Source organism: Grampus griseus (assembly GCF_964374135.1).
Source record: "Grampus griseus genome assembly, chromosome: 16".
Taxonomy (NCBI): Eukaryota; Metazoa; Chordata; class Mammalia; order Artiodactyla; family Delphinidae; genus Grampus; species Grampus griseus.
This window is the reverse complement of record NC_139010.1, coordinates 72,382,815-72,409,845: the sequence shown is the minus strand read 5'-3', so window position 1 is coordinate 72,409,845 and position 27,031 is coordinate 72,382,815. Positions and strand designations below refer to the sequence as shown.

Below are 27,031 nucleotides of genomic sequence, written 5' to 3'. Positions count from 1 at the left end.
TATTCTGATGTGCTAGTAGAATAGAGTATGTGATAGAAATGCAGGGAGATAGCACAGATTACGTTTTTATTTGTTTAATCAGGACAGCATCACTTCAGATCTATTTCTATGTTTATATTAAATTCTTGGGAATTCAGAACTGGAGCTTAGGAAGGAGGGATTAGTGACAAAGATTTGGAAATTACCTATGGATGATAACTAAAACTTTAGACCAGATGAGATAGCCCATGGAGAGTACAAAGTAAGAAAACAATCAATGACTAAACTTTAGGGAGCCTCTGCACTTAAAGGACAGGCAGGAGAAAAAAATGAGAAAGAAGTCTGAAAGGCATGAAATTCCCATGGATAATATGAAATAAAAATGAAATCATAAGTAATTATACAATTATAATTATGTCTAATAATTATAGAGCATTTACTGTGTACCAAGCACTGTTGTAAGGGCTTTATATATATTAAGACATTTAATTTTTGCTATAGTCTTGTGAGGTAGGGCCATTATTAACCTCATTTTATAGATGTAGAGAATGAGGCATAGACAAGTTAAATTGCTTGTCCAAGGTCACTAACCTAGTAAATAGCAGAGGTGGGATTCAAAGGTGTTTGTAATCTTAACCTCTACGCTTTCTGCCTCTCCAGACCCTGAGATTTCTGTCCTCCCTGGACTACATGAAAAAACTAGCTTGGTATGTTATACAACCCTCAGGGACGCTTCTTAGAAATTAACACAACCTCTGGTTTAGGTATTAATCATAGCAATATTCTATAAGTTAGCTGCTTTAACATGTGTTAATTAATGAGCCCACACTCTTCACATTAGAATCTTTTAAATAAACAAACATCTTGTAATTTATAAATAGGGGAAGATTACTTAAAGCAGAGACCATTAAACTGTTGTGAATGTAAAGTACTGGTTCTCAAATGTAAAACAGATAGCTAGTGGGAAGCAGCCGCATAGCACCGGGAAATCAGCTCCGTGCTCTGTGACCACCTAGAGGAGTGGGACAGAGAGTGGGGGAGGGAGATGTAAGAGGGAGGAGATATGGTGATATATGTATATGTATAGCTGATTCACTTTGTTATAAAGCAGAAACTAACACACCATTGTAAAGCAGTTATACTCTAATAAAGGTGTTAAAAAAATAAAGTACTAGTTCTCTCCATTAATGGATGGCATTAAGTTAGAGTCCAACAAGCAACCTGGACATGACAGATTAACTTTATAAAAACATAATCATTACAAAAGAATTTCAATAATATAGACAGAATAAAATATGCATCAAAATTTTCTAATTACAAGAAGTAGAAACAATAAGTTCATAGAGATGAAGTTTTAATTTTTTGTAATTAATTTTTTTGTAACTTTTTGTAACCCAGTAATTGCTTTCTTACTGGTTAAAGTTTAATAAAAGTAGAAGTACAATTTTAATAACTTTAAAATAAAACTGGTTCTGAACTGGGGACAATTTTGCCCACCCGTCTCTGCCCAGGGGGCACTGAGCAATATCTGGAGTCATTTTTGGTTTGTCACAACTGGGGGCGGGTGGCGCTACTGGCATCTAGTTGGTAGAGGCCAGGAATGCTACTAAACATCTTACCCTGCATAGGACAGCTCTCCCACAACAAAGAATATCCTGACCCAAAATCTCAACAGTGCCAAGGCTGAGAAACCCTGCTATAAAAATAGCATCTATACCAAGAGTAGTTAAACTTGAAAATTTAAGATAAAGGCAATTACTATAGAATTCAGTATACATTTGAACACACAGATGAAAAAGATTATTCTATTCCAAAATTTAGGGATAAAACCAACTTAATTTTGGCCTTAATGATGTTCAGTAAATGTCATATCATTTTTTGCCATCATTAGCTCCTTGTTATTGTGCTAATTATAAGACTGATGGCCCTCTTTTCTAAAATCTTTACACTTAGTATTTTGACTCTGTTCTTCACACTTGAAATAACTTTTATGGAACATACCAGAAGGGAAACTAAGCTACACATATTAAAGAATTTAAAGTGGGAATTGATAAATATTGTCATTTCATTCAATAACTGCTAAAATGCAAAGAACGGACTAGGTATATTGATTGATGTTTCTTTCTATCCAAATTTCCTTTGTCACCATCTGTGAAGGAAAAGCTCTAACAAACTTCGTGTGCTTAATTTTAATCCAGGGCAAATTTTTATGACTGAGTGATAAACAAAACTGGAGTTCATATTGGAAGCCCCTTTACTACTAACTACAATGATACCAGTGGGCATTACCATTTTTAAAAGTGTAAAAAAATCAATGAGCAGACTGTCACTACAGAAACTCATTCTGCATCAAACATATCACCCAAGAGATTGATATTTCATGCTTATAAAACTTAACATAAAATTAAATTGCAGATATTTTCTCACAATCTACTAAAATTATGGCCTAAGGCAATACACTGCTAATATGAAGCATTTGTTCAGCTCTAGTGGACTTATTTCCTATATGATTTATGTGAATGAAGTCTTCATTTGCCTCTTTGTAGATCTGGCAATGAGGTTTCTGTTTCTTACATTAAATGTAGAAAGTATAGGAAGTTCTTTAAAATTAAGCCAGCAAATATAACACTGAATTATTAATAAATAACAGTGAAATTAATAAACTGGGGGGGGTCCTCCTTTGGTATATAATTATGTCATTTCAAACCTCAGCCATTCTTTCATTATCCAAATGCATTAAAAAAATCTAAATATTCCGTACAGAAAATACATTTTCAATCTTTAGGCCCCAAACCAGAGTGACAGATTTCAAGTAAAACAGTAGACTGTGGTTTTTTCCCCTGAAATCTAGAAGGACCAAAAATAATTTCAATCATTTCACTCCAGAAAGTTAGGGATAATAAAAAAGAGAGTTGTGGAAACAATACTATATCTTAATCTGTTAGGATATGAATAACTCTGAGACCATGAGGTATATGAAAAGATAAAATTGATTTCAACCTTATCAACCTGATGCATCGTGAAACTTATGTGTAGCACTTTCTAGCCAGTAACGTGTTTGCTTATTAGTATGTTTCAGAATACACATAGAAGGAAATAATTTCTTAAACAAACTTTAAAAAAAAAAGCAACTGTGCGTTTAGTTTTATGCTGAAATCTACTTGACAACTTGGAAAATTATCAGATTTTATACCAAAGTATAATAGGCAATTCTTACCTTAAGCATTCAGCATCATTTTGAGGCTTTTCACTGATTTTTATTTTTTCTGCCTCTAGGTACTTGGTAGTACAAACGGCTTCCTTTTTTTTATCTTCAAAACCTAAACAATTTAAGAAAATTCTTACAATCTTTAAAAAATTAAACATAAAGGTTATCTTTATGCAATCATAAGAACAATAATCAATTTTGGTGCTTCATGTAAAATATATGTACTAGTGATTTTTATTTTTCTACTTTAATGTAGCAATTAAAGGCACACACAAAAAAGATCTTAACAAAATTTGTGACATTAAAAATACCAGATCTAACACTGATCAGTTCAGTGCTTTACCTATTCCTTTCTTACATCAGTAGCAGCACTACATCCCAATAGGCGAATACACTTTGAAAGAATAATACTACCCTATAGTAGATATATAACAATATTCATCAGCAAAATAAACTAACTCATAAAGGTAATACCTTTAAGCTCTCTCTGCAAAGTAAATAATTCTTGTATCAATTCACTCTTTTGTTTTTGAAGTTCATTTAACTGGCCACTATCATGTTCCGCTGACTTCATTTCTAGAAACAAATAGACAAAAACCAAAAAACATATTTTAACTATTTTAAGTTTTGCTTTATGTATGTCAGGAATGATTAAGTTCTTCTTGTGTAGTAAAAATTTAAACAGTATATGGTCAATTTTAAGTCCCAACAGCTTCCCTTGGCCACATAGGAACTGTTTCTTAATAAACTGACCAGGATTATTTAAGCAACAACTGGATACAAAAGAACAAGTTAGTTGAAGGTTAGACTGCTGAATGAGATTCAAAATAGTGTCATATTACTAAGTAAAATGAGCTTCCCAATGAAATTAGAAAACGCTACTCACTTTTTGGTTACCATGAACAATGCTGCTATGAACATTCATGTACAAGTTCTTACGTAGACGTATGGTTTCAATTATCTTGAAATACCAGGGAGTGGAATTGTGGGTCATAGGGTAACTCTAGGTGTAACATTTTGAGAAACTGTCAAACTGTTTTCCAAAGTAGTTGTATAATTGTACATTTCTACCAGCAATGTATGAGGTTTCCAATTTCTCCACAGCCTATCCAACACTCTTATCTACTCGTTTATTATAGCCAGGCTAGTGGCATCTCATTGTGGTTTTGATGTGCATTTTCCTAATTATTTTGAACATCTTTCATGTGTGGCCATTTGTATGCCTTTTTTAGATAAATGCCTTTTTAAATACTTTGTCCATTGAAAAAACTGGGTTATTTTTCTTTTTACTGTTTAGTTGTAAGAGTTCTTTATATATTCTGGATGCTAGTCCCTTATTAGATACATGATTTGCCAATATTTTCTACAGTTCTGTGGGTTGTCTTTTCACTTTTTTGATAGTGTCCTTTGAAACTCGAGTTTTAATTTTGATGAAGTCCAATTTATCTATTCTTTCGTTGCTTGTGAATACCTAGAAAACCATTTCCTAATCCTAAGTTATGAAGATTTACAACTGTGTTTTATTCTAAGAGTTTTATATTTTTAGCTCTTACATTTAGGTCTGTGATCTGTTTTGATTTAGTTTTTGTGTACAGTATGAGGTAGATGTCCACATTCATTCTTTTGCATGGGGATATCCAGTTATCCTAGCACCTTTATTTAAAAAGACTATTCTTTTGCAAATGGTCTTGGCATACGTGTAAAAATCAAGTGACCATAAATGTATGGGTTTATTTTTGGATTCTCAATTATATCCCCTTGATCTATATGCCCATACTCATACCAGCACCTCACTGTCTTGATTACAGCAGCTCTGTTCTAAGTTTGAAATCAGAAGTGTGAGTCTTCCAACTCTGTTCTTTTTCAAGTTTGTTTTGACTATTATTGGTCCTTTGCATTTCTATGAATTTTAGGGTCAGATTGCAAAAAGCCAGCTAGAATATTTGATAGGGGTTGTATTGAATCTGTAGATCACATTTAGGAGTATTGCCATCTTAACAATATTAGATCTTCCAATCCATCAACTTGGGATGACTTTCCATTTATTTAGGTCTTCTTTAATTTCCTTCAACAATGATTTTTGTAGTCTTGAACTTTTGTTAAGTGTATTCCTAAGTATTTTACTTTTTGATTGTAAATTGAATGTTCTTTAATTTAACTTACAAATTGTTCATTGTTAGTATATAGAAATATAATTGATTTGTATATATTGATCTAATATCCTGCAACCTTGCTGAACTTGTTTATTAGCTCAAATAGTTTTCCGGTGGGTTCCTTAGGATTTCTATACACAAGATCATGTTATCTTCAAATAGAGATAGTTTTACTTCTTCCTTTCCAGCCTAGATGTCTTTTATTTCTTTTTCTTGCCTGATTGCCCAGGCTAAAATCTCTAGCAAAATGTTGAACAGAAGTAGTAGGAGTGGATATTTGTATTTTCCCAATCTTAGGTGAGGAATTTTCATTCTTTCATCATAATAGCATTCACCATGGGTTTTTCATAGATACACTTTATCAGGTTGAGAATGGTCCCTTCAATGTCTACTGTATTGAATTTTTTTTTTAAACCATGGAAGGGTGTTGAATATTGTCAAATGATTTTTCTGAATCTTTGATTATTTTTATATCTTTTTTCTCTTCATTATATTCATGGTCTTGAGTATATTTATAAGAACAATTTAAAAAGTCTTTCTCTGCTAATTGCATTATCTCTATGATTTCTAGAGATGTTTCTATTGACCTTATTTCCTCCTTGCTATGAGTTATAATTGGCTTTTTCACATGTATAGTGATTTTTGATTGGATACTAGACATTGTGTTCACTATTTTCTTGAATGTTTGAATTTTGATCTCTTCCTTTAAAGCATGCTGATGCTTGTTATTTAGCAGGCAGTTAGGTAACATGATTAGGTCCAAACCTTGCTTTTAAGATTTTTTTTAAAAGAGTGTGTCCAGAAGAGCCTTAAGTCTAAGGCTAATTTAATCTTGCTATTAAGGCAGAGCTCTTCTGTTTAATGAGATCTTTCTATTCTGACAGGATGGAACATGAATGTCTCCCAGTCCTGTGTGAGCTCTTAGAATTGTCAACCTTATGACTCCTCAGCAGTTTTTCTTCACTCAGCCTAGTGGTTTTCCTGTACGTATGCACAGAGTAATATATAGCCAAAGGCTCAAAGCAAACTCTATGAAGATTTCTGGAGGTTTTTGTCTGTGTAGTTCTTTCCTCTCAAGTACATTGTCCCGAAAATTGCAGCTAACTCAGCCTCCCTGAACTCCAATCTTTGTATCCTCAACTCAATCAGTCCACTCTGCTTTGCTTAAGTTCCCCTTCTCAGTCCTGCTGTCAAAGAATTGCATCCAGGTAAAAAGCTAGGGTAATCATACCTCAAGTGTTTCCCTTCTCTCAGTAATCATAGTCTTGAACAGTCTCTTTTCCTCAATATGTAAAAATAGTTTTTAATGTATTTTCTTCAGTTCTAGCTGTTTGTGTTGTGCTCCTTCCTGATTATAAGTGAAAGTTCTCCACATACTATTTAAATTATCCTTTTACTTGTCTATCTCCCATAGTAGACCATAAGCTCCTTAAAAACAGGAGCTTTCAGGCTTCCCTGGTGGCACAGGGGTTGAGAGTCCGCCTGCCGATGCGGGGGACATGGGTTCGTGCCCCGGTCCGGGAAGATCCCACATGCCGCGAAGCGGCTAGGCCTGTGAGCCATGGCCGCTGAGCCTGTGCGTCCGGAGCCTGTGCTCCGCAACGGGAGAGGCCACGACAGTGAGAGGCCCGCGTACAGCAAAAAAACAAAACAAAACAGGAGCTTTCATTTATCTTTAAAGTCCAATTCTTGTACAGTGCTTGTCATATATATACAGAACACATAGCATGTGCTCAAGAGAGTGTGCTGAACTGAACTCAAATAAATCATATAATTGAATTAAAAATTTTTATTATCCATGTTTTTGTCAATTAATTTAAAATGCACAGTTCTTTGAAAAAAATTAATAAACTCACATTTATGCTTCTGCTACTTTAATAAATGAATATTTAAAATATAAACATAACTACATGCTAATAATTAAGAGAAGTATTCCAGGATACCATTACAATCCTTAAGAGATTTAAAAAGTGAAACTATATTTTATTCATTATTAACTGATTTATCAGACAGTCTATGATATGATTTATGATTTAAAATATCTTTGTAAAACTTGGCCAAGAGTGATAGAGAAATTTTGGACTTAAACATTCCTGAGGTAGAGAATGTATTATTTTTCTTAGTCCTAACTCTCTAGGCTAAATGGAAAAGGCATGGTTCCAAGACTGGTTCTTCCCTCCCAAAAAATAAGACAAGTGCATCAATTCCTATGACACTTACACAACAGAAAGAATAAACACAATGTTTGTGGTAATAACTTTTTTCCCACTTTTCTACTGCCTCATTTTTTTTTTTTTTTTTTTTTTTTGCGGTACGCGGGCCTCTCACTGTTGTGGCTTCTCCCGTTGCGGAGCACAGGCTCCAGACGCGCAGGCTCAGCGGCCATGGCTCACAGGCCCAGCCGCTCTGCAGCATGTGGGATCTTCCCGGACTGGGGAACGAACCCGTGTCCCCCGCATCAGCAGGCGGACTCTCACCCACTGCGCCACCAGGGAAGCCCTCTACTGCCTCATTTTAATTTTGTTATTACTTTTATTTTATAGCTTTATTGAGGTATAACTGATGTGGTGATAACTTTTTACTTCCTTCCACTGCTTAAAATCCAAGAAGTTCTAATCAAGCTAGGTTTTATGGCTATGAATATTAAACCAAAGTAAGACAATGAAAATTCATTCCCATCGTTTGACATGTGAGTTGTCTTTCTCATATAACTGCACATACATTGCCTATCTTTAAAGAATACTAGCAAGCAAGGTGTGTCATATGCTTCCTCTTATCTAACATCCAAGAAAAACTGATTCACGAACTGAAAGAAAGAAATAAGGGGGACATTTTGAGAAAAATGTTGTGACAATCATTATAGTCATTATTTTGAAGCCAAAAGTGATGGACCCTTTTATCTATGAATTATCAGATGTTCAAAATAAATAAACATTTAATAATTTCACAGATATATATTGAATACCAAATACCAATGCTTCTAGTTGCTCAGGCCAAAAAAACTTGGAGTCAACTGTTAATGCCTCTCTTTCTCTCACACCCCACATCTAATCCATCATGAAATCCTACTTGTCCATCTTCAAAATTTATCCAGAATCCAAACACCTCTCACCATTTCAATTGCTTACAGTCTTAAACTAAGCCATCATTATCTCTGGTCTGGATTACTGCCACTTTTCCCTAGGTTTCTGTTTCTGCTTTTACCTCCATTAAGTGTATTTTCAACTGAGGCCAAAGAAATCCTATTAACATATGTGAGACCCTTCACTCCTGTGCTCAAAATTCTCCAATGACTTCTGATCTCACTTGAGTAGAAGCCAAAGTTTTTTGAATGGCCCACAGGTTTTAAACGATCTGAGTTCTTATTTTTAAATTAATTTTTATTGGAGTATAGTTGCTTTACAATGTTGTGTTAGTTTCTACTGTACAGCAAAATGAATCAGCTATACATATACATATATCCCCTCTTTTTTGGACTCCCTTCCCATTTAGGTCACCACAGTGCATTAAGCAGAGTTCCTTGTGCTATACAGTATGTTCTCATTATTTGTCTATTTTATACACAGTATCAATAGTGTTTATGTGTCAATCCCAATCTCCCAATTCCTCCCACTCCCCCTTTCCCCCTTGGTATTTATACATTTGTCTCTATTTCTGCTATGCAGATAAGATCATCTATACCATTTTTATAGATTCCATATATATGCATTAACATAAGATATTTGTTTTTCTCTTTCCAACTTACTTCACTATGTATGACACTCTCTAGGTCCATCCACAACTCTACAAATGACCCAACTTCATTCCTTTTAATGGCTGAGTAATATTCCACTGTATATATGTACCACATCTTCTTTATCCATTCATCTGTCAATGGACACTTAGGTTGCTTCCATGTCCTGGCTATTGTAAATAGTGCTGCAATGAACACTGGGGTACATGTGTCTTTTTGAATTATGGTTTTCTCAGGGTATATGTCCAGTATTGCGATTGCTGGGTCATATGGTAGTCCTATTTTTAGTTTTTTAAGGAACCCCCATACTGTTTTCCATAGTGGCTGTATCTTGTCACCTCTCTGACCTCACGACCTCTCCTTCTACTCTAAAGACATTAGGCTCTTGGGACTTCTCTGGTGGCGCAGTAGTTAAGAATCCGCCTGCCAATGCAGGGGACACAGGTTCAAGCCCTGGTCCGGGAAGATCCCACATGCCGCAGAGCAACTAAGCCCATGCACCACAACTCCTGAGCCTGCGCTCTAGAGCCCTCAAGCCACAACTACTGAAGCCTGCGCACCTAGAGCCTGTGCTCTGCAACAAGAGAAGCCACTGCAATGAGAAGCCCACGCACTGCAACGAAGAGTAGCCCCTGCTCACTGCAACTAGAGAAAGCCTGCACGCAGCAATGAAGACCCAATGTAGCCAAAAATAAATAAATAAATTTAAAACAACAACAACAACATTAGGCTCTTTGTTTTCCCTCAAAATCAGATTAGGCACAATCTCCCTTTGTAGGCTTTATATCAGCTATCCTGCTGTCTGAAATGCTCTTCCCCTAGATATTCATTTGGCTCATTCTCTTACTTCTTTCAGGCTTTATTCAAAACACACCTCATCAGTGAGGCCTTCCCAGGACATCTATGTAATATTATAACACATACACATGCACGTCTGTGTGCACACACACACACGCATACACATAACGTATCCCTAGAAGGTGGAGAACCACTAGGTTGTGTAGGGCTGGCAAAACAAGTTGAGGAACTTGGTTTGCTACGTTTATCATGATATTTTAAAACATAATGTAACTAAATTAAGAGGCTCATAGTAATAGTCCAGAACTAGTAATTCCTTCTAAAAATATATGGGTGTTAATATTTTGGCAACTTCAAGGGGTAAGAATAGCATCCACATCTGAAGTTAAAAACTAATAAATCAAGGAAGGTATCAGACAGTGGAAAGAAAACTCTAAGTAGCAGAAAATAATAAAATAGCTATGGAGAGATGAAGATGAAGATTATTCAAAACCCAATGTAACTGGCTGACTAACCATAGTTATGGTCTAAAAGCTCAATGGGAAAGGTCAGAGGGGACAGCCAGCAGAAGAAGGAAGAGAGAAGAGAAAAATCAAGTATCAGGAAATAACAGATATGGTGGTACAAATTAGAAAAGGGAATGGAAGAGCAACCACTGACGGGACAGAAGACAAATGGAAACTAAAACTGCTCTGAGAAGAAAATGGCTCTAGTATGCTTAAAATTTGAGTAACTCCTTTCTCCACCAGCACCAACAGGGAGAAATAGTCACCATAAACAGTTTCACAGGTGAATTCTTTTGAACCTTGAAGGAGTTGATAATTCTAGTATTTACATTTTTTCCAGCTGGAGAAAGAAGAAAGCTTTTACATTCTTTGTTAAGTCAATATAACACACACAAAAAGATTAATCTCACTTATAAATACTGATGCAAAAATCTTAAAGAAAACATTAGAGACCACAGCTAAGTAAGGTTAATAATAGGATATTTATTAACAAAGTTCACTATGTTAATAGATTAAAGTGGGAAAAGCATATACGATCATCTCAAAAGGGAGAGGGTAGGGAGGGAAAGAAAAAAGAGGGGAGAGAGAGAGAAGGAGAAGAAAGAGAGAAAGCTTCAATCTGGTGTCATGATTAATAGTAAAACTCTTTCTAAGATGGGAGACAAAAATCCAGATGCCATAATGGAAAAGATTGATGAAGATGACTGCAAAAATTTAAACTTTCTATATGGCATTCAGACATATGCAGACACACACAGAGACACATACATACATACTACAAGTATAGTCAAAGGTAAACAATAAACTAGGACACAAATTTATGACACAGGGCTATCTTCATTAATTTACAAAAAGCTCATATAAATCAGTAAGAATAAAAATACATAAAGATGAACAAAGAATATTAACAGATTGTTCACAGAAAAAGAAAAATATAAATGGTCAATAAATTCAGATAAATTCAACATAGTGAATAATCAAAGAAATGCTAATTAAACCAACAATGAAAATAACATCTTGACTTGTCAGATTGGCAAAGATTAAAGTCATTGATAATGCCCAGATTGGTAATGGTAGGAGATAATAATTTAGGAAAACAGGCACTTTCCTATGCAGTTGGTAAGAAAATTAATTCAGTGCTATAAGGAGTGTAATTTAGTATTAAGTCTCTTAATATTTCCCTTTGATTTAGCAATTTCATTAGTAGATTTTTACCACACAAATACATTCATAAAAGTACAGATAACATACTCAGATTATTAGAGGCCCTTGTCGTTGTTCATGTAGGTTGTTTCTTAACTTTTATTTTTATTTTATTTTGTTTTCTTCTTGAATCACCACCAGTCCCACCACCTGTGTACTGTTACCCATCTTCACTGGGAATTTAGCTTCTTTCTGTAATTTTCAACTCTACCTCCCTACTGGCTCCAATCCATCAATATTTAAATATGTTCAAATATCTCCCATTTCAAAAAAGAAAAATGAAAAAAGGACAATCCCACTTTCCCACTAAAATCCCTCCCCTGACCTCACATCCTCCTGGGTTACTGGACTTTCTATCTTATCTGCAGAGAAACTTCTTCGAAGACTTATCTATGCTCATGGTCACAAATTCCTCTTCCTCACTGCTCAACTCATTACAACCCGGCTTCTGCCCTTCTTCTCTAATTATCTCAATCTGTTGCTTTTCCTAAAGATCACCAGGGACATCCAACTGCTGCTTCTTAGTCCTTATGGTTGACAGTTTGGCAGCTTTGCCAAATATTCTCAAATACAACCTCAAATACTCTCTCCCCTAGGTGATCCCAACTTCACAGAGCAATGTATCCTTTCCTGAATGTGCCTAAGTTTCTCGAAGCTCTTTCTCACACTCTGCTGGCTTTCTTCTTCTTGAAAGTCATGGTGTTACTCAGAGTTCTAGTATTTTCTTTCAATACATTCTCCCTGGGTGATTCCCCAAATTTAATAGCTCTAGCCCAAACCTCTCTCTGAGCTCTTAAGTTAAATATCTAACTATCTGACATCTAGACCCAAACCTCTCATTTAGCTAATCCCTATGACACTTCAGATCTCAGTCTGAAAGTCACTTGCTCAGGTAGTCCTTCCTTAACTACCTAGTCCAGGTTAGGTTCCCTTACATGTTCTCATATCAGTTTGTACTTCTCCTTTTGAAGCAGTCATCAATTTATAATTATCTAATTTATACTGTTCGAGATAGAGCATTAAACAAAACGAAGTACCTGCCATTATGGAGATTAAATTTCATATGGAAACCCTAGAGACATTTTGAAAGTATAAAGAACCAACAGTATCAAGCACCAGGAAAGCAAATCTGTTAAAATAAATTCATATCTCTGAAAGAAAGAACACAAAATAGGGGGCTCCTACATTATTTGTGGCATCAAGGACCTTTTTGCTCTATCATTTTTATAGAGGAGTTCCCTTCTATTCCTGGTTTTCTGAATGTTATACAGAACTGTACAGATACACTCACCAGGCCCCCTTTCCATTTCTTTATGTTATAGTTGTCATATATGCATATGACATACATGTATATAAATTGCCTCTACATTCGTTATAAACTCCACAAGACAATATACTTTTTGCTTTAAGAAATCATATGTATTTTTTAAAATTAAGAGAAAACATAGGTACTTGTATTTTATTTGCCATTTCTGATTATTTTAATTAAGATATGAGTTTGTCTCTGGTGTCATTTTTACTTCTACTTGGAGAGCTTCCTTTAACATTTCTTGTTGTTCAGTCATGGTTGTTCAGTCCTGGTGGCAAAGAATTCTCTTAATTTTCCTTTACTTGAAAATGTCTTTATTTTACCTTTTGAAGGATTTTTCACTGGATATAGAGATTTACTTTTCTTTCAACACTTTCATTATTCCACTATCTTCTTGACTTCATGGTTTCTAGTGACAAGTACATGGTCATTTGATTAACTGCTCCCTGTTTCAAGATTTTTTTATCTTTGGCTTTTCAACAATTTCACTATTATTATGTCCGTAGGCATGAATTTCTTTGAATTTATCTTGTTTGGATTTGCTGAGCTTCTTGAATCTATGAATTAATATTTTTCAGCAAATTTAAGACATTTTCTGCCATGATTTCTTCAAATATATTTTCTGCCCCACTCTCTCTCCTCTCTCCTTCAGAAACTCTAATTATTTGCATGTTAGACCTTTCGAAATTGTCCCACAGGTCCCTGAGTTTCTATTTTATGTTTCAATTTTTTCTCTCCTCTTCAGATTGGGTAATTTCTATTAATCCAGCTTCATGTTCATTGGCTCCTCTGTCAGCTCCATTCTGCTATTAAGTGACATTTTAATTTCAGATATTGTATTTTTCAGTTCTAAAATGTTCATTCGATTCTTTTTTACATTTTATATTTTTCTGCTGAGATTACCTATATTTTCATCTATTACAAGTGCATTTTTCTTAACTCATTGAGCATAGTTAATAAAGATGCTATCAAGTTTTTAACTCCAATATCTAGATCACTGTGGTTTTGGCATCTCATTATTTTCTTTTGACATTAGGGCATGTTTCACTGATACTTCACAGGTCAAGGAATTTTGGATTGCATCCTGAACAGTGTGAATATCATGTTGTGGAGATTTTGACTTTTTTTAAAATAACAGCCATCCTAAATGGGTGTTAAGCAATATCTCATTGTGGTTTTGATTTCCATTTCCCTAATGACTATTTAGGTTGAACACCTTTTCATGAGTTTACTGGACATTTCTTTGGAAAAATGGTCTATTCAAATCCTTTGCCCATTTTTTAACTGGGTTTTTTTTGGTTTGGTTCGGTTTTTTTGGTGTTGAGTTATGGGTTTTTTTTTTAATATTCTGGGTATTAATCCCTTATCAAAGATATGATTTGAAAATATTTTCTCTCATTCTGTGGGTTGTGTTTTTACTCTCTTGATAGTGTCCTTTGATGTACAAAAGATTTTAATTTTGACCAAGTACAGTATATCTATTTTTTCTTTTATTGTCTGTGTTTTCAGTATCCAAGAAATCATCACCAAATGCAATGTCATGAGGTGTTTCCCATATGTTTTCTTCTAAGAGCTTCATTATTTTTTTAAGTTTACGACTTTGATCCATTTTTAGTTAATTTTCATACATAGTGTACGGTAAGGGCCCAACTTCATTCTTTTGCATGTGGTATCCAGTTTTCCCAGCAGCATTTGTTGAAAAGATGGTCCTTTCCCATTGAATGGTCTTGGCACCCTTATCAAAAATCATTTGACACAAGGGTTTATATTTGAGCTCTCTATTCTATTCCATTGTTCTATATGTCTGTCTTTATTCCAGTATCACACGTTTTGATTACCACAGCATTTTACTAAATTTTGAAATCAAGAATTTTGAGTCCTCCAACTTTGTTCTTGTTTTGGCCATTTGGGATCCATTGGGATTCCATACAAATTTTAGGATGGGTTTTTCTATTCATGAAAAAAATGCTGTTGGGATTTTGACAGAGATTGCATTGAATCTATAGATTATTTTGGATAATAATACCATAGTAGCAATATTAAGTTTTTCAATCCATGAACATGGGATATCTTTCCATTTATTTAGGTCTTCTCTAATTTCTTTGAGTAATGTTTTATAGTTCTCAGTGTACAAGTCTTTAATCTCCTTGGTTAATTTTTTCTAAGTACTTTATCCCTTTTGATGCTATTATAAGTGGAATCTTGAAAGACTGCTCTTTGCTAGTACATAGAAATGCAACTAATTTGCAACTTTGCTGCATTTATTAGCTTAAGCTGTTTGTTTTGCTAGTTTGTTTGTTTTGTTTTTTTGTGGAATTGTTAGGTGGTCTACCTATAAGATTATGCCATCTGGGAACAGAGATAATTTTACTTCTTCCTTTCCAATTTGTATGTCTTTTGTTTCTTTTTTCTGCCTAAATGATCTGGTCAGAATTTCCAATACTATCGTGAATAGAAGTGGTCATATCCATGACCTTTTAAAGAAAGGTAGTTTTAGAGTATCTCCTAAGGTTAATACCTATTTAAACTTGTGTTCTACACCTGTGATCATTAAATAGCAGCAAACATGAATATTATCTAAGGGACTAAAAAAATTATGTTCCATATCCTGATTCAATAAATCTGAGATGAGACTCAAGCATTTAATATATATTTGTAAAACTTCCCAGATGTGTGCCTATAGTTAAGAACTTCTGTCCTACAATCTCTACCCAAAGCAATTTATCTCTGAGAACCTCATTTCCTTCATCTATAAAATTAAACTAATTAAAAACTATAATCCCTATATTTTTAAGGATTTAATTATGTTCCCGGTAGCATTCTATGTACTTAAATATTATTTCATTGAATCCTCACAACAACCTTGTTAAGGTCATTATTATTATCCTCCGTCTTTACAGATGAGGAAACTGAGGCAAAGAAAACTTAAGCATCTTGCCCCAAATCACATATTACTCTCTGCTGGTTCTCCCCTTGCCTTCTTTGACATCTCTGTCTCATTCTTCTTCTCCTCCTTTCCTTAAATGCTATGCTTTCCCAGTTTCTGTCTTTGGTCTTTGGTCCTCCTCTATGTTCCCTCTACATGTTCCCTTTGAATTATGTCACCAACTCCTCTGTATTCCCAAACCCAATACTCTAGCTCTGATCTCTCTTATCAGCTTCACGACCAAATTTCCACCTGCTACCTGGGCATTTCCACCTGTTTATCCCATAGACATCTCTAACTAAAACTACCTGAAATAAAACTTAATCTTTTTGTCCAGAAAAGGCTATAGTTCACCTCCACCTCTGCTCTTCCTCCTGGTACCATATTCTACCCAATCTCTTAAGTTTGAAAACTGTGATTCATGCTTGACTTTCTATATATCTGTTTACATTAATCAGTGATACAGTCCTATCATTCTTCCTAAACATCTCTTTAATTCATTGTCTCCTCTCTTTGGTAACTTTTTTAGTTCAGGATCTTATCACAAACTGCAATAACCTGCATACTACTGTTTCTGAAATGAAATTCTCCCCACCTCACTGTGTAACCGTGTTTCGTAGTTTAAACTGGATTGATGGTAAAATGAGGATCACAGCAATAGTATTACCCTTATTATAGCTTCTATCACATTTTACTATAAACATCTGCTTATGGATTTGATCCCTTCACTTTTTAGTTTTACATCTCCAGGACCTAAAAGAGTAGCTAACACACAACAGATAGTAAACAGATTTGATTGCTAAATAAATGACCAATGCTCATGTCACATCTACTTCTAAAGAATTTGAGACTGCTCACAATAAAAGATACATTAAGATAAAGTAAAAGATAAAAGTAAAAGAATAGCTATGCAATAACCCAATTTACTTATGAAAAAGTTAGATTTCTGGAAAAACCATTAATTCAAAATAAGTTACTTTCAATAATACTAGATAAATGAGGTGGTACTATGTATTCATACCCATTTTCAGAATGTTTGCCTCGTTTTCTAAGTCAGATATTTGAATCTTGACATTTTCTTTCATCAAAAGCTCTCGTTTGTTTGTTATTTCATACTCATTATTGAAGTCTGTAATTTCCTTAATAAATTTTTCTTCCTCCTCTGTCACTTTTCTCTTTGTAGCTTCCTGAAAAATGGAAACAAAGGAACAAATATAGGTGTTAATTGCAACAATATTTTTCCTTAGTGATTTAAAATGCAATCATTTGGAAATATTAACAACAAAATAGAAAATTATACTTCCTGGGATTAAAATGCTTTACTACTCCAGCAATATTAATTAAAAAACTGAAGTTATTACATAGTAACAACCAATTATATTCATGTGAAAGATTTACCCTTAATGTTTTAGGACAATTATTGAGGTAGAAATTCTACCACCCATCATTATGTTTGCATTTGTTTGTGAATTAAACTTACAGCCATGTATGCCATTTTTTCATTGCAAAATGGGTGGTAAAATAATTAAATGACCAAAGTTGAAAATGAAAGTCTACATGCAAAGGAATTACTGTCTTACAGGATATAAAAGAAAAACAAAAAAGGAAATCCAAGAAAACCTTTTAAAATTTAGACAATAAAGGTAAAATTACATATTCATTTCAAATTCAGTTCTAAATAATAGCTACATTTCATGCAATGTCAATATGGAGTAGAAATAAGAATTTACAAAAACTTTAAACAATGCTAGTACCTAAACTTTTTGACAATGGTAGAACCTAAACATTACTACATTTTCCTATTTTTTTTCTAAGAAATGTAACTAATTATAAGCTACATTTGGAAACTGGCCATGTCATTCATAACCATTTGGTGGTTGATTCTAACTTTAGATATATATTTTTAATATTTTAAAATGCATTTTTTTCAAAATGTCAGTTAGTTACAAATCATATTCCTAAACTGTCCTTATCATTTAAAACTACTGAGTCTGTTGGCTCTGATTTATGATAAAAAGATAAACAAAATCTATCTTTTCACCCACATCCATTAATATGCCTAAAGTGTGAACCTCTCTGCCTTTCAAAAGCATTAAAACCAAGGTCTTGAAGCCTGAGCAATTCAAATCAATTTCACTATTTCTTTTATGCTTATTACAATTGCAAATAATTTCTATTCTGCATGCTGCCAATAAAATTCTTTCAAACTATATTACTCTACCAACTGGTTTAAAATAGCACTTAATAATTTTCCATATCTGAACAGGACTATCTGCCAATATGCATACGGATATTTTTTTCTAAAAGTACACCTAAGTATATTTTAATACTTTTTGATAGAGTTAGTGAAATAAATTTTTCTAAGTGGCTGGAGACTTACAAACGTTTGGAGAAGCATATTCCTTTGGCTTGTAATTTCACTGCACTGTCTTTCTAAGGCATTTTCATGAGTTTTCAAAAGCTGTAAGAGGAAGGCTTTTTCAGAAAACTGCTGAATCTTTAAAGTAAAAAAAACAGAAATCAGAATGAAAAATTAGACATCTTAGGGTACCTCAGTTAATAGAACAGATCTGTATAGTATAAAATTTTTACATTAATCTTTAAAATGCAAAATAAAATTCACATTAAACATCTTACTTTATATGCTCTATCTTAAATTATTTTATAAATGCTTTATAATTATAATTTTTATAATCTCTTCCCCTAATAAGACTATAGGCGCCTCAAGGGCAGAGAATATGTTTACTTTTTCCTTTCTAATACCTAGCACATTTTGTACCTTAGGTACTAAAGCTTTTTGATGACACACATTGAAGTCTGCTTTAAGACAGCTTGTTTTAAAGAACAAATTTCTATTCTCATCACTTACATGAAAGATATGGATGAATAAATCATGAATAATCAAATTATGAGATAAAATCTAAAAACCACAGGCAAAAACCTAGTCCCATGACTATAGTTATACCGAATAAAACACAAATCTGCTAAAGTCTTCAAATGGGTTTGAGAACTCATGTTTTATTTTAGTACCTCATTTGGTTCTAACTAGCAAAGGATAAAATAAACATTAATATTAGATATGTAACTGTTATTTCATTTGGGCTGTAAAGAATAGCATCTCTTGAGACCATGAACACTGAAATGAAAGTCAGGAAGCTTTAATATATAAAAGCTAAAAATGATGCCAGACTGGAAATAATCTTTCCACTACATTCAGTACTGGCCCTCATAAGAAACCATCACTTCAAATCTGGGGCTGTTCCCATCTCCACAGAGAAAAGGAAAAGGAAATAAATTCAACTGAAATTGCAGAAAGCATGATTTATGTTAGCTGTTAAGAACTTCCTCAAGGTTAGAGACAGGTTGTGAAATCTCTGTCCCAGAAGATATTGAATAATAAAGAGCTTAGGAATAGTTTAGTCCAGAGGCAAAGGGTTGGCCTAAAAGACATTTTGAAATGGTATGGCTAAAAAGCCCTAGAAATACTGGCATTAAAAAGAAAGCAGCTGAAATAAAACAGAAAATATGATCTTAAATTTATTTAATATCATAGCCCATCTGCCCATACCTTCAGCACTTGGTGCTGATTTCATCAACTTTATCTTAAGAAAGACATCAACAAAGATTAGAAAGGTGCAATTTACATGACCAAAGGAATTCAGAAAATACTTTCAAAATTGGGGGAAGGGAGAATGGGCAGTTAGGATTTTACTGTCTGAGAAGACAGAAATTAGAAAACATATGGTCTGATCTATAAAATTATATAGAAACTGGTAACAATGGTGAACAAGAGTATGATCATGAATTTTATCACATTTATTTTGAATAAGAAAATACTTCTGCACTATTTAGTATATATTATATAAATGGGAATAAAATGAGTTCTAGAGAAGTAATACCTTAACAAAGGTTATATAATTAATTAGGGGCAAACCCAGCACTAAAATTCAAGTCTTCTGACTTTATTGCTTCGAAATCATGATACTAATATGTAAATATTAGAACTATTTCAAAGTAGTAAAAAGATACTTTCGTACTAAAAAGGGACTTCAGTCTCTGACAACAGCATAAATTGAAAGTATATAAGTTTAAGAGACAGAAAAATTACCAAATATTAGGTCCATCAGAATTTATTGAGAAAAGGTTGCTTGCAGTATATTCCTAACTCTCAGAGTTGCAATTATGAACAATACCATGAATGTTTACAAAAATGTTATGAGACCAAATATCAGGCTGGATAAATTTTGGTTTAATCCAACTAGGTATTTCATGTAATATGCCTTTCAGAATCAAAATTCCTAAATTCTGATTCTGTTTCTACCACTGATCTGTAGTCAAACCTGCACTGAAAACCAAAAATGGAGGAAATATTATTTATCAAACTAAGGAATTTTAAAATAAGACAAGCAAATTTATCACTCGAATTCACAAAAGCCTTATGTTAAGGACTCAGAAATTAAGGTGCTCTGTTTCCAGCTATCACTAAGACCTATAATTATCACTGAGCTCATGTCTTCTTTCTTAAAAGGAAAAATAACAATATTAAGGAGAGATATTAGACATATTGGCATTTAATTGGAATGTTTTACCATAACCTGAAAAGATGAAACCTATATACCCCAAATGAAAATCAGACTGCTGTTCAAAAGATCTATAAGAAGGGTAGAGCTATAATTTTCCTCCTCCATAAAATTCTATGTAAATTATCCATTTTGAGGTCTCTTCTACTTTTTTGTTTTCATTCTTATTATTGGTGTACTCTTCATTCTTACTGTTTTACACTCTGTCTTTATCTTTTACTCACACATTTTCCTCTTTTAATCAAGACCTAAAAAGCCCCAGAGAATCAATAACTACAGAAAGATTACAGTAACATTAATTTTTAAATTTACTTAGGATCTGTGATGAAAACATTTAATGCATAATGGAATTGGCAAGTAGGGAAAAGAGAGTAATAGAGAAAGAAGCAGGACTTTGGAAAAGCTCAAGTTAGGAAGGCCAAGAAAGAATAGATGGCCTACGCTGACTCACAAGTTGAGGAAGGCAGATAAGTTATGGCTGCAGAAACTACATGGCGTCTAATATTATTAAACCTTCTATTTTAATGGAACTAATGGGACAAACGCCTTAGGATTTATCCAGTTCCACTCTACTATAAGTTATTAACTCTCACTACTAAAAAAAACTTTTCAAGACCACCTATTTGCAGAATGTGTTTCTCATTGTTCCTTTTGTTCTTCCTGTTATCACAACTCATTTCTTAAATTATTTTTCACATTCTTGCTTTTGAAAACCAGACCTACTGATGTATAAATATTCCAAATATAACCTGAAGATGTTGATAGGATCACAAGATGAGGTCATTTCACAGAATAAATTATCATCAGAAATCTCTCTCACCTTTGTTTTGTCTCAAAAGTGATGGGTAGGAATCAGAATTGGGAAGATACTAGAAGAGATATAAAATTGTGATTTAAAAAGATATTTTTGAACTTATCTGAGTCAGGTTTGAATTGAGGCACTATCTTATATCCATGGTAGCCTGGACATCCATGATAAATAAAAACTTAAGAAACTACTGGCTGTATCTGCTAAATTACCCAGGGATCTCAAGGGGCTACAAATGATAAAAAGAAAAGGATGGAAGGTTCAAATTTCTCTTTCTAATCTCTTTCCTTCCTCTGACTACAAATGAAATGAAAATATTTGCACGTAGCCTTAAAGTTATATGCTAGAATCAAATAGCCAAGCGTTGTCAGAAAATATTGCTGTTTTGGAAAATTTTAACTATAACAGTGCCAACACTCTGGTTAATTTTACTGCTCTCAGAAATAAACATTTCTTTTTCCCTTTCCCTGTCTTATTTTTCCTGGGATATTTGATTTTTCAAAAGAGCTTATAGTTTCCCCAGTCAGCTGACTTATCTGGTCAACTAGGTCAGTTTTCAGCATAGCCATGCTTTGTGACTCTGTACCACTCTTGCTGCTTGGGCACTCTTAGGTATTTTTCTACCAGAATAACTTGAAAGTTGAGAATGACTGAGGATTTGAAATTAATGTTTGGGTCCAAGTAAGCAAAGTACAAAGTACAATCTACACTTTGTTGTGGCTGCTGTTGCTTAAAATAATTTCAGGCTTTAGGAACTGGTATTTTGCTGACTAAATGCTCTGCCCAAGAGTAAAACAGGCAACACTACATAAGAAAACATCATGAAAGTTAGGCAGAAGATTTCACATTCGTAATCACAGCAACTGGGGAAAGAATGCATTTGTTATGACTATGATAAAGATGTTTCAACACTAGAGTACATCAATGAATACTGTATCAATTGCAGATATTAACTTTTTAAAAAATAGATCTATTTTTTATAAATACATTTCTTAACCACAGATGCAATGCTTAAAGAATAACTCACTATGACACAGTAATCCTAATATAGTAAGCAAGGAAGGTTCAATATTAGTAAATATTAGTCCTTTTAATGGCTTATAAGGCTTTACACGATTGCACTCTTATTCCCTCTCTAATCTAATCTTCTACCAGTTTCCTCCTCAATCACTCCTCTCTAGCCACACTGGCCTCCTTGTTATTCCCCGAACATCCAGCTTCACTCTCTCCTCAAGGCCTTTGCACTGGATGTTCTATGCCTGGAAATCTCTTTCCCCAGATTCCTCATGGTTCATTCCTTCATCTCAGTCAAGTCTTGGCTCATCTCTCATCTTTTCATTAAGGATTATCAGGATGCCTGATAAGACCACTGCTATTTACGTCTGTTCTGGCAGTTCTTACTAATGCAATATGTCAAGAATAGGAAAAAGAGATAACAATTATTTAAAAAGCTGGCACACAATTCTCACTCTCTCTTTTGTTTGTTTGGGCAAATGTGATTACTGTGTACCTAATAAATCCAAGAAAATCTACTGAGAAACTTAGAAATAGAGAAGAGTTCAGTAAAAAGGTTAGTAACAAAATAAATACCAAAAACTAGTATTTTTTCTATTTACCAACAATAAATAGAAAAAAGCATGGAAAAGATCCCATTTACAACACCAAAAACTAAACAAAACACAAATAAACTTAACATGAAGTATGTGGGACCTATATGAAAAAGCCTGCATTGAGGAACATAAAAGAAGGTATAAATAAATAGAAAGATATGCTATATTCTTTTTTTTAAATAAATTTATTTATTTATTGGTTATGTTGGGTCTTTGTTGCTGCACGTGGGCTTTCTCTAGTTGCAGCGAGTGGAGGCTACTCTTTGTTGCAGTGCGCGGGCTTCTCATTGCAGTGGCTTCTCTCGTTGTGGAGCACGGGCTTTAGGTGTGTGGGCTTTAGTAGTTGTGGCATGCGGGCTCAGTAGTTGTGGCTCACGGGCTCTAGCACACAGGCTCAGTAGTTGTGGCGCACGGGCTTAGTTGCTCCGTGGCATGCGGGATCTTCCCAGACCAGGGATCGAACCTGTGTCCCCTGCATTGGCAGGCAGATTCTCAACCACTGTGCCACCAGGGAAGCCCTTATGCTATATTCTTGAATGTGAAGATTCAGAGTTGTAAATATATCAGTTCTCCGCAAATGAACTTAGTATAATCTTAATTATAACCCCAATACTTTTATTTTGTTGGAACTTGAAAAAATGATCTCAAATTCATCTAGGAAAACAAAACAAAACAAAAAAAAGAATCAGGAAATTCCTGAAAAAAAAATTGTCACTCCACAGGGTCAAAGATATTTTAAAGTTAATGTAATTAAGTGAATATGATACTGGTGCCAAAACAAATAGATTAACAGAATAATATAGAATATCTAAAAACAAACACAAATATACAGTTTCACATATATATATATATATATATTGCACACACACACACACACACACACACACAACATATATATATCATAGTCAATGAGAAACATGTGACATTTACCCAGGCAAAAATGGAGAATCATTTTAATTTAAAATATTAAAGAAAAAAAACTGTAAAAGTACTGGAAAAAGACATTGTTTAAACAATGAATTTCAGAAACAAACAAAAGGATTAAAAATTCTAGCAACATAAACATTCTAAATTTTGATTAAAAAAATCATAAAAAACCAAGCTACAAATAATAAAATTTGCAACAAATGACAAAGAAAGGGTAATATCTATAGCACATAAAAAGCTAGAATTCAGGGCTTCCCTGGTGGCACAGTGGTTGAGAGTCCGCCTGCCGATGCAGGGGACACGGGTTCGTGCCCGGGTCCGGGAGGATCCCATGTGCTGCGGAGCGGCTGGGCCCTTGAGCCATGGCCGCTGAGCCTGCGCGTCCGGAGCCTGTGCTCCGCAACAGGAGGGGCCACAGCGGTGAGAGGCCCGCGTACCGCAAAAAAAAAAAGCTAGAATTCAGTGAGAAAAAGACAAGGAAAGCATATAAATAGGCAAAGCACAAAGTAAATATGAACAATCTGAACAAATGAAAAAATATAAGTAAACTAAAAAGTTCAAATTAAAACCATAAAAGCTGCCATTTTTCTTGTATTTGTAAAAAATTCAATAATTTCTATTGTACAAATAGTGATATTGTGGGAATATAAACTGGAACTTTTCTGGAGGACAATTTGGAATTTATCAAGAGCTTTAAAAGTACAGTTGATCCTTGAACAACACGGAGGTTAGGGGCGCTGACCCTTGCTGCAGTCAAAAATCTGCATATAGGGACTTCCCTGGTGGCACAGTGGTTGAGAGTCCACCTTCCAATGCAGGGGACACGGGTTCGAGCCCTGGTCCAGGAAGATCCCACATGCCACGGAGCAACTAAGCCCATGTGTCACAACTACTGAGCCTGTGCTCTAGATCCCGCCAGCCATAACTACTGAGCCTGTGCACCTAGAGTCCGTGCTCCACAGCAAGAGAAGCCACTGCAAGGAGAAGCCCGCGCAACTCAACGAAGGGCAGCCCCCACTCACCACAACTAGAGAAAGCCCGCGTGCAGCAACAAAGATCCAACGCAGCCAATAAATAAATAAATTTATTTTAAAAAAAACTGCATATAACTTTACAGGTAGCTCTCCATTTCCACAGTTCTAATCCACACATTCAATCAATCGGATCATGTAGTATTGTTGTATTTATTTTAAAAAATCCTCACATAAGTGGACCCATGCAGTTCAAACCTATGTTGTTCAAGGGTCAACTATATCTACCCATTGACATCGCAATTGGATTACTAGGACTTTATCCTAAAAACATAAGTCACACAGATGTATGTATAAAAGTATCATCACAGTGATATTAATAACAGTAACTATTAATAGTAATAGTAAATATTTATCAATAGAAAACTAGTTAACTAAAATATGGTATAGCCATTTACTATGCTACCATTAAAAACTGCTTATTTAGATATATATTTACTAATATACCCAGGGTATAGTGAATGGAAAAAAGCAAATCATTTAAGAAAAAAAAATACATGCATTTAAACAATTCTGAAAGAAAACCTATGAAAATATTAACTATATAGCAGAACTATAGGTGGTTTTCACTCTGCTTTTTGCCTATCTCTATCTTTTGAATATTGCAATAAACAGGCATTACTTTTATGAAGAGTTAAAATAACAGAGCTAGTTCAATTCAGCAAAAAACAAACAAAAAACTGCACGTTCACCAAATATAATGGTGTAAGATCCCCAGAATTTCCCAGGAATATAATCAACTCTTCCAGTGGGGACATAACCAAGCACTGAGAGGAGCGGGAGCTCAGAATAAAGAGGAAAAGAACATTTTAGAGTGACAGCCTGATCTACTTTCCTACTGTGATGGTCACATATCTCCCATTCCTTCTGCTTTTCTGTCTTCTCTTGAGGGAAATTGATTCGAATTTTAACCAAGGGAAACTGGACTATATTTTAAAGTCATGGAACTAATTTTAATCAAAGAAGCTGAGGTAGGCAACCTTTCAACTTATCTTGAAGTATTAATTCAGGCAATAACAATTCATAAGACCACACAAGTACCAAAGGCTATATGAGAAATTTTTCCTGCAGCATCCAGATCACAGGCACAGCTGTGAATAGCCAGTTTGCCTTGGACTGTTTCCATACACCTTTGCTGAACCCATCTGGTGTTCCAAAGTCTACAGATAACCTACATCTACCCTTCTCAAAGTAACCCTCCATCTCCAAAATTTTTCTTCGCCTTTTCCTCAAAAAAACCCCTCCCATTTCTAGAGAACTGCTGATTCAGCTAGATATTAATCTGATTAGGGAAAGAAGGGTAAAGTACAAATACTGATAGGCCAAGAACATTCTGTAATGATACTTTTTTGTTGTTGTTGTTGTTGTTTTGCGATACGTGGGCCTCTCACTGTCGTGGCCTCTCCCGTTGCGAAGCACAGGCTCCGGACGCGCAGGCTCAGCGGCCATGGCTCACGGGCCCAGCCACTCCGCGGCATGTGGGATCTTCCCGGACTGGGGCATGAACCCGTGTCCCCTGCATCGGCAGGCGGACTCTCAACCACTGCGCCACCAGAGAAGCCCATGTAATGATACTTCTTAATCTGAAAGACTCTCGCTGGGGAGCTACTTTGAAATAAGGTGACTTCCGTGCAATTTGGCAACTTAGGAGGCAGGACCTCACCTTACCTATTACTACATCTTCCTGTTCTGTCGGGATATAAAACAATGTAATGCTGAGGGTAGTGATTTTTCATGTACTGCTTTTAATGGAAGATCTATAAAACGTCACAGATTCTTTAAAACATACATTTTCCTCCTCATAATAAGAAAACTTGGCACACGAGCAAGAAAAGATCACACCTCAGTCCAGTATTCCATAATAACACTAGAAATTGGGTTGGGGATATTCACATCAACCTGTCAAACAGTTTTAGTTTTTTTTTTTTTTTTTTTTTTTTGCGGTACGCGGGCCTCTCACTGTTGTGGCCTCTCCCGTTGCGGAGCACAGGCTCCTGACGCGCAGGCTCAGCGGCCACGGCTCACGGGCCCAGCGGCTCCGCGGCACGTGGGATCTTCCCGGACCGGGGCACAAACCCGCGCCTTCTGCATAGGCAGGCAGACTCCCAACCACTGCGCCACCAGGGAAGCCCAAACAGTTTTAGTTTTAAGAAGACAGTTCATTCTTCAAGAACTCAAGAAAACAAGAATGGGACAAAGAACAATTTATATATTATAACTGTTGGCAAAACATAAGTCTGAACAGTTCTCACAGAATAAC

At 34.8% G+C, this 27,031-nt stretch overlaps 1 protein-coding gene across 1 annotated transcript in view; it reads right to left on the bottom strand.

Moving 5' to 3' along the window:
* The window catches only part of CCDC172 (coiled-coil domain containing 172), a gene marked incomplete at both ends in the record, with an annotated part of 43,434 nt that overhangs the window by 6,269 nt on the left and 10,134 nt on the right, over positions 1–27,031 (bottom strand). Inside the window, 4 exons of the mRNA XM_082673833.1 lie at positions 3,197–3,299; positions 3,662–3,763; positions 16,837–17,002; positions 18,196–18,312. Coding sequence (XP_082529959.1) covers positions 3,197–3,299; positions 3,662–3,763; positions 16,837–17,002; positions 18,196–18,312 — 488 coding nt within the window. The remainder of the gene's footprint in view (positions 1–3,196; positions 3,300–3,661; positions 3,764–16,836; positions 17,003–18,195; positions 18,313–27,031) is intronic.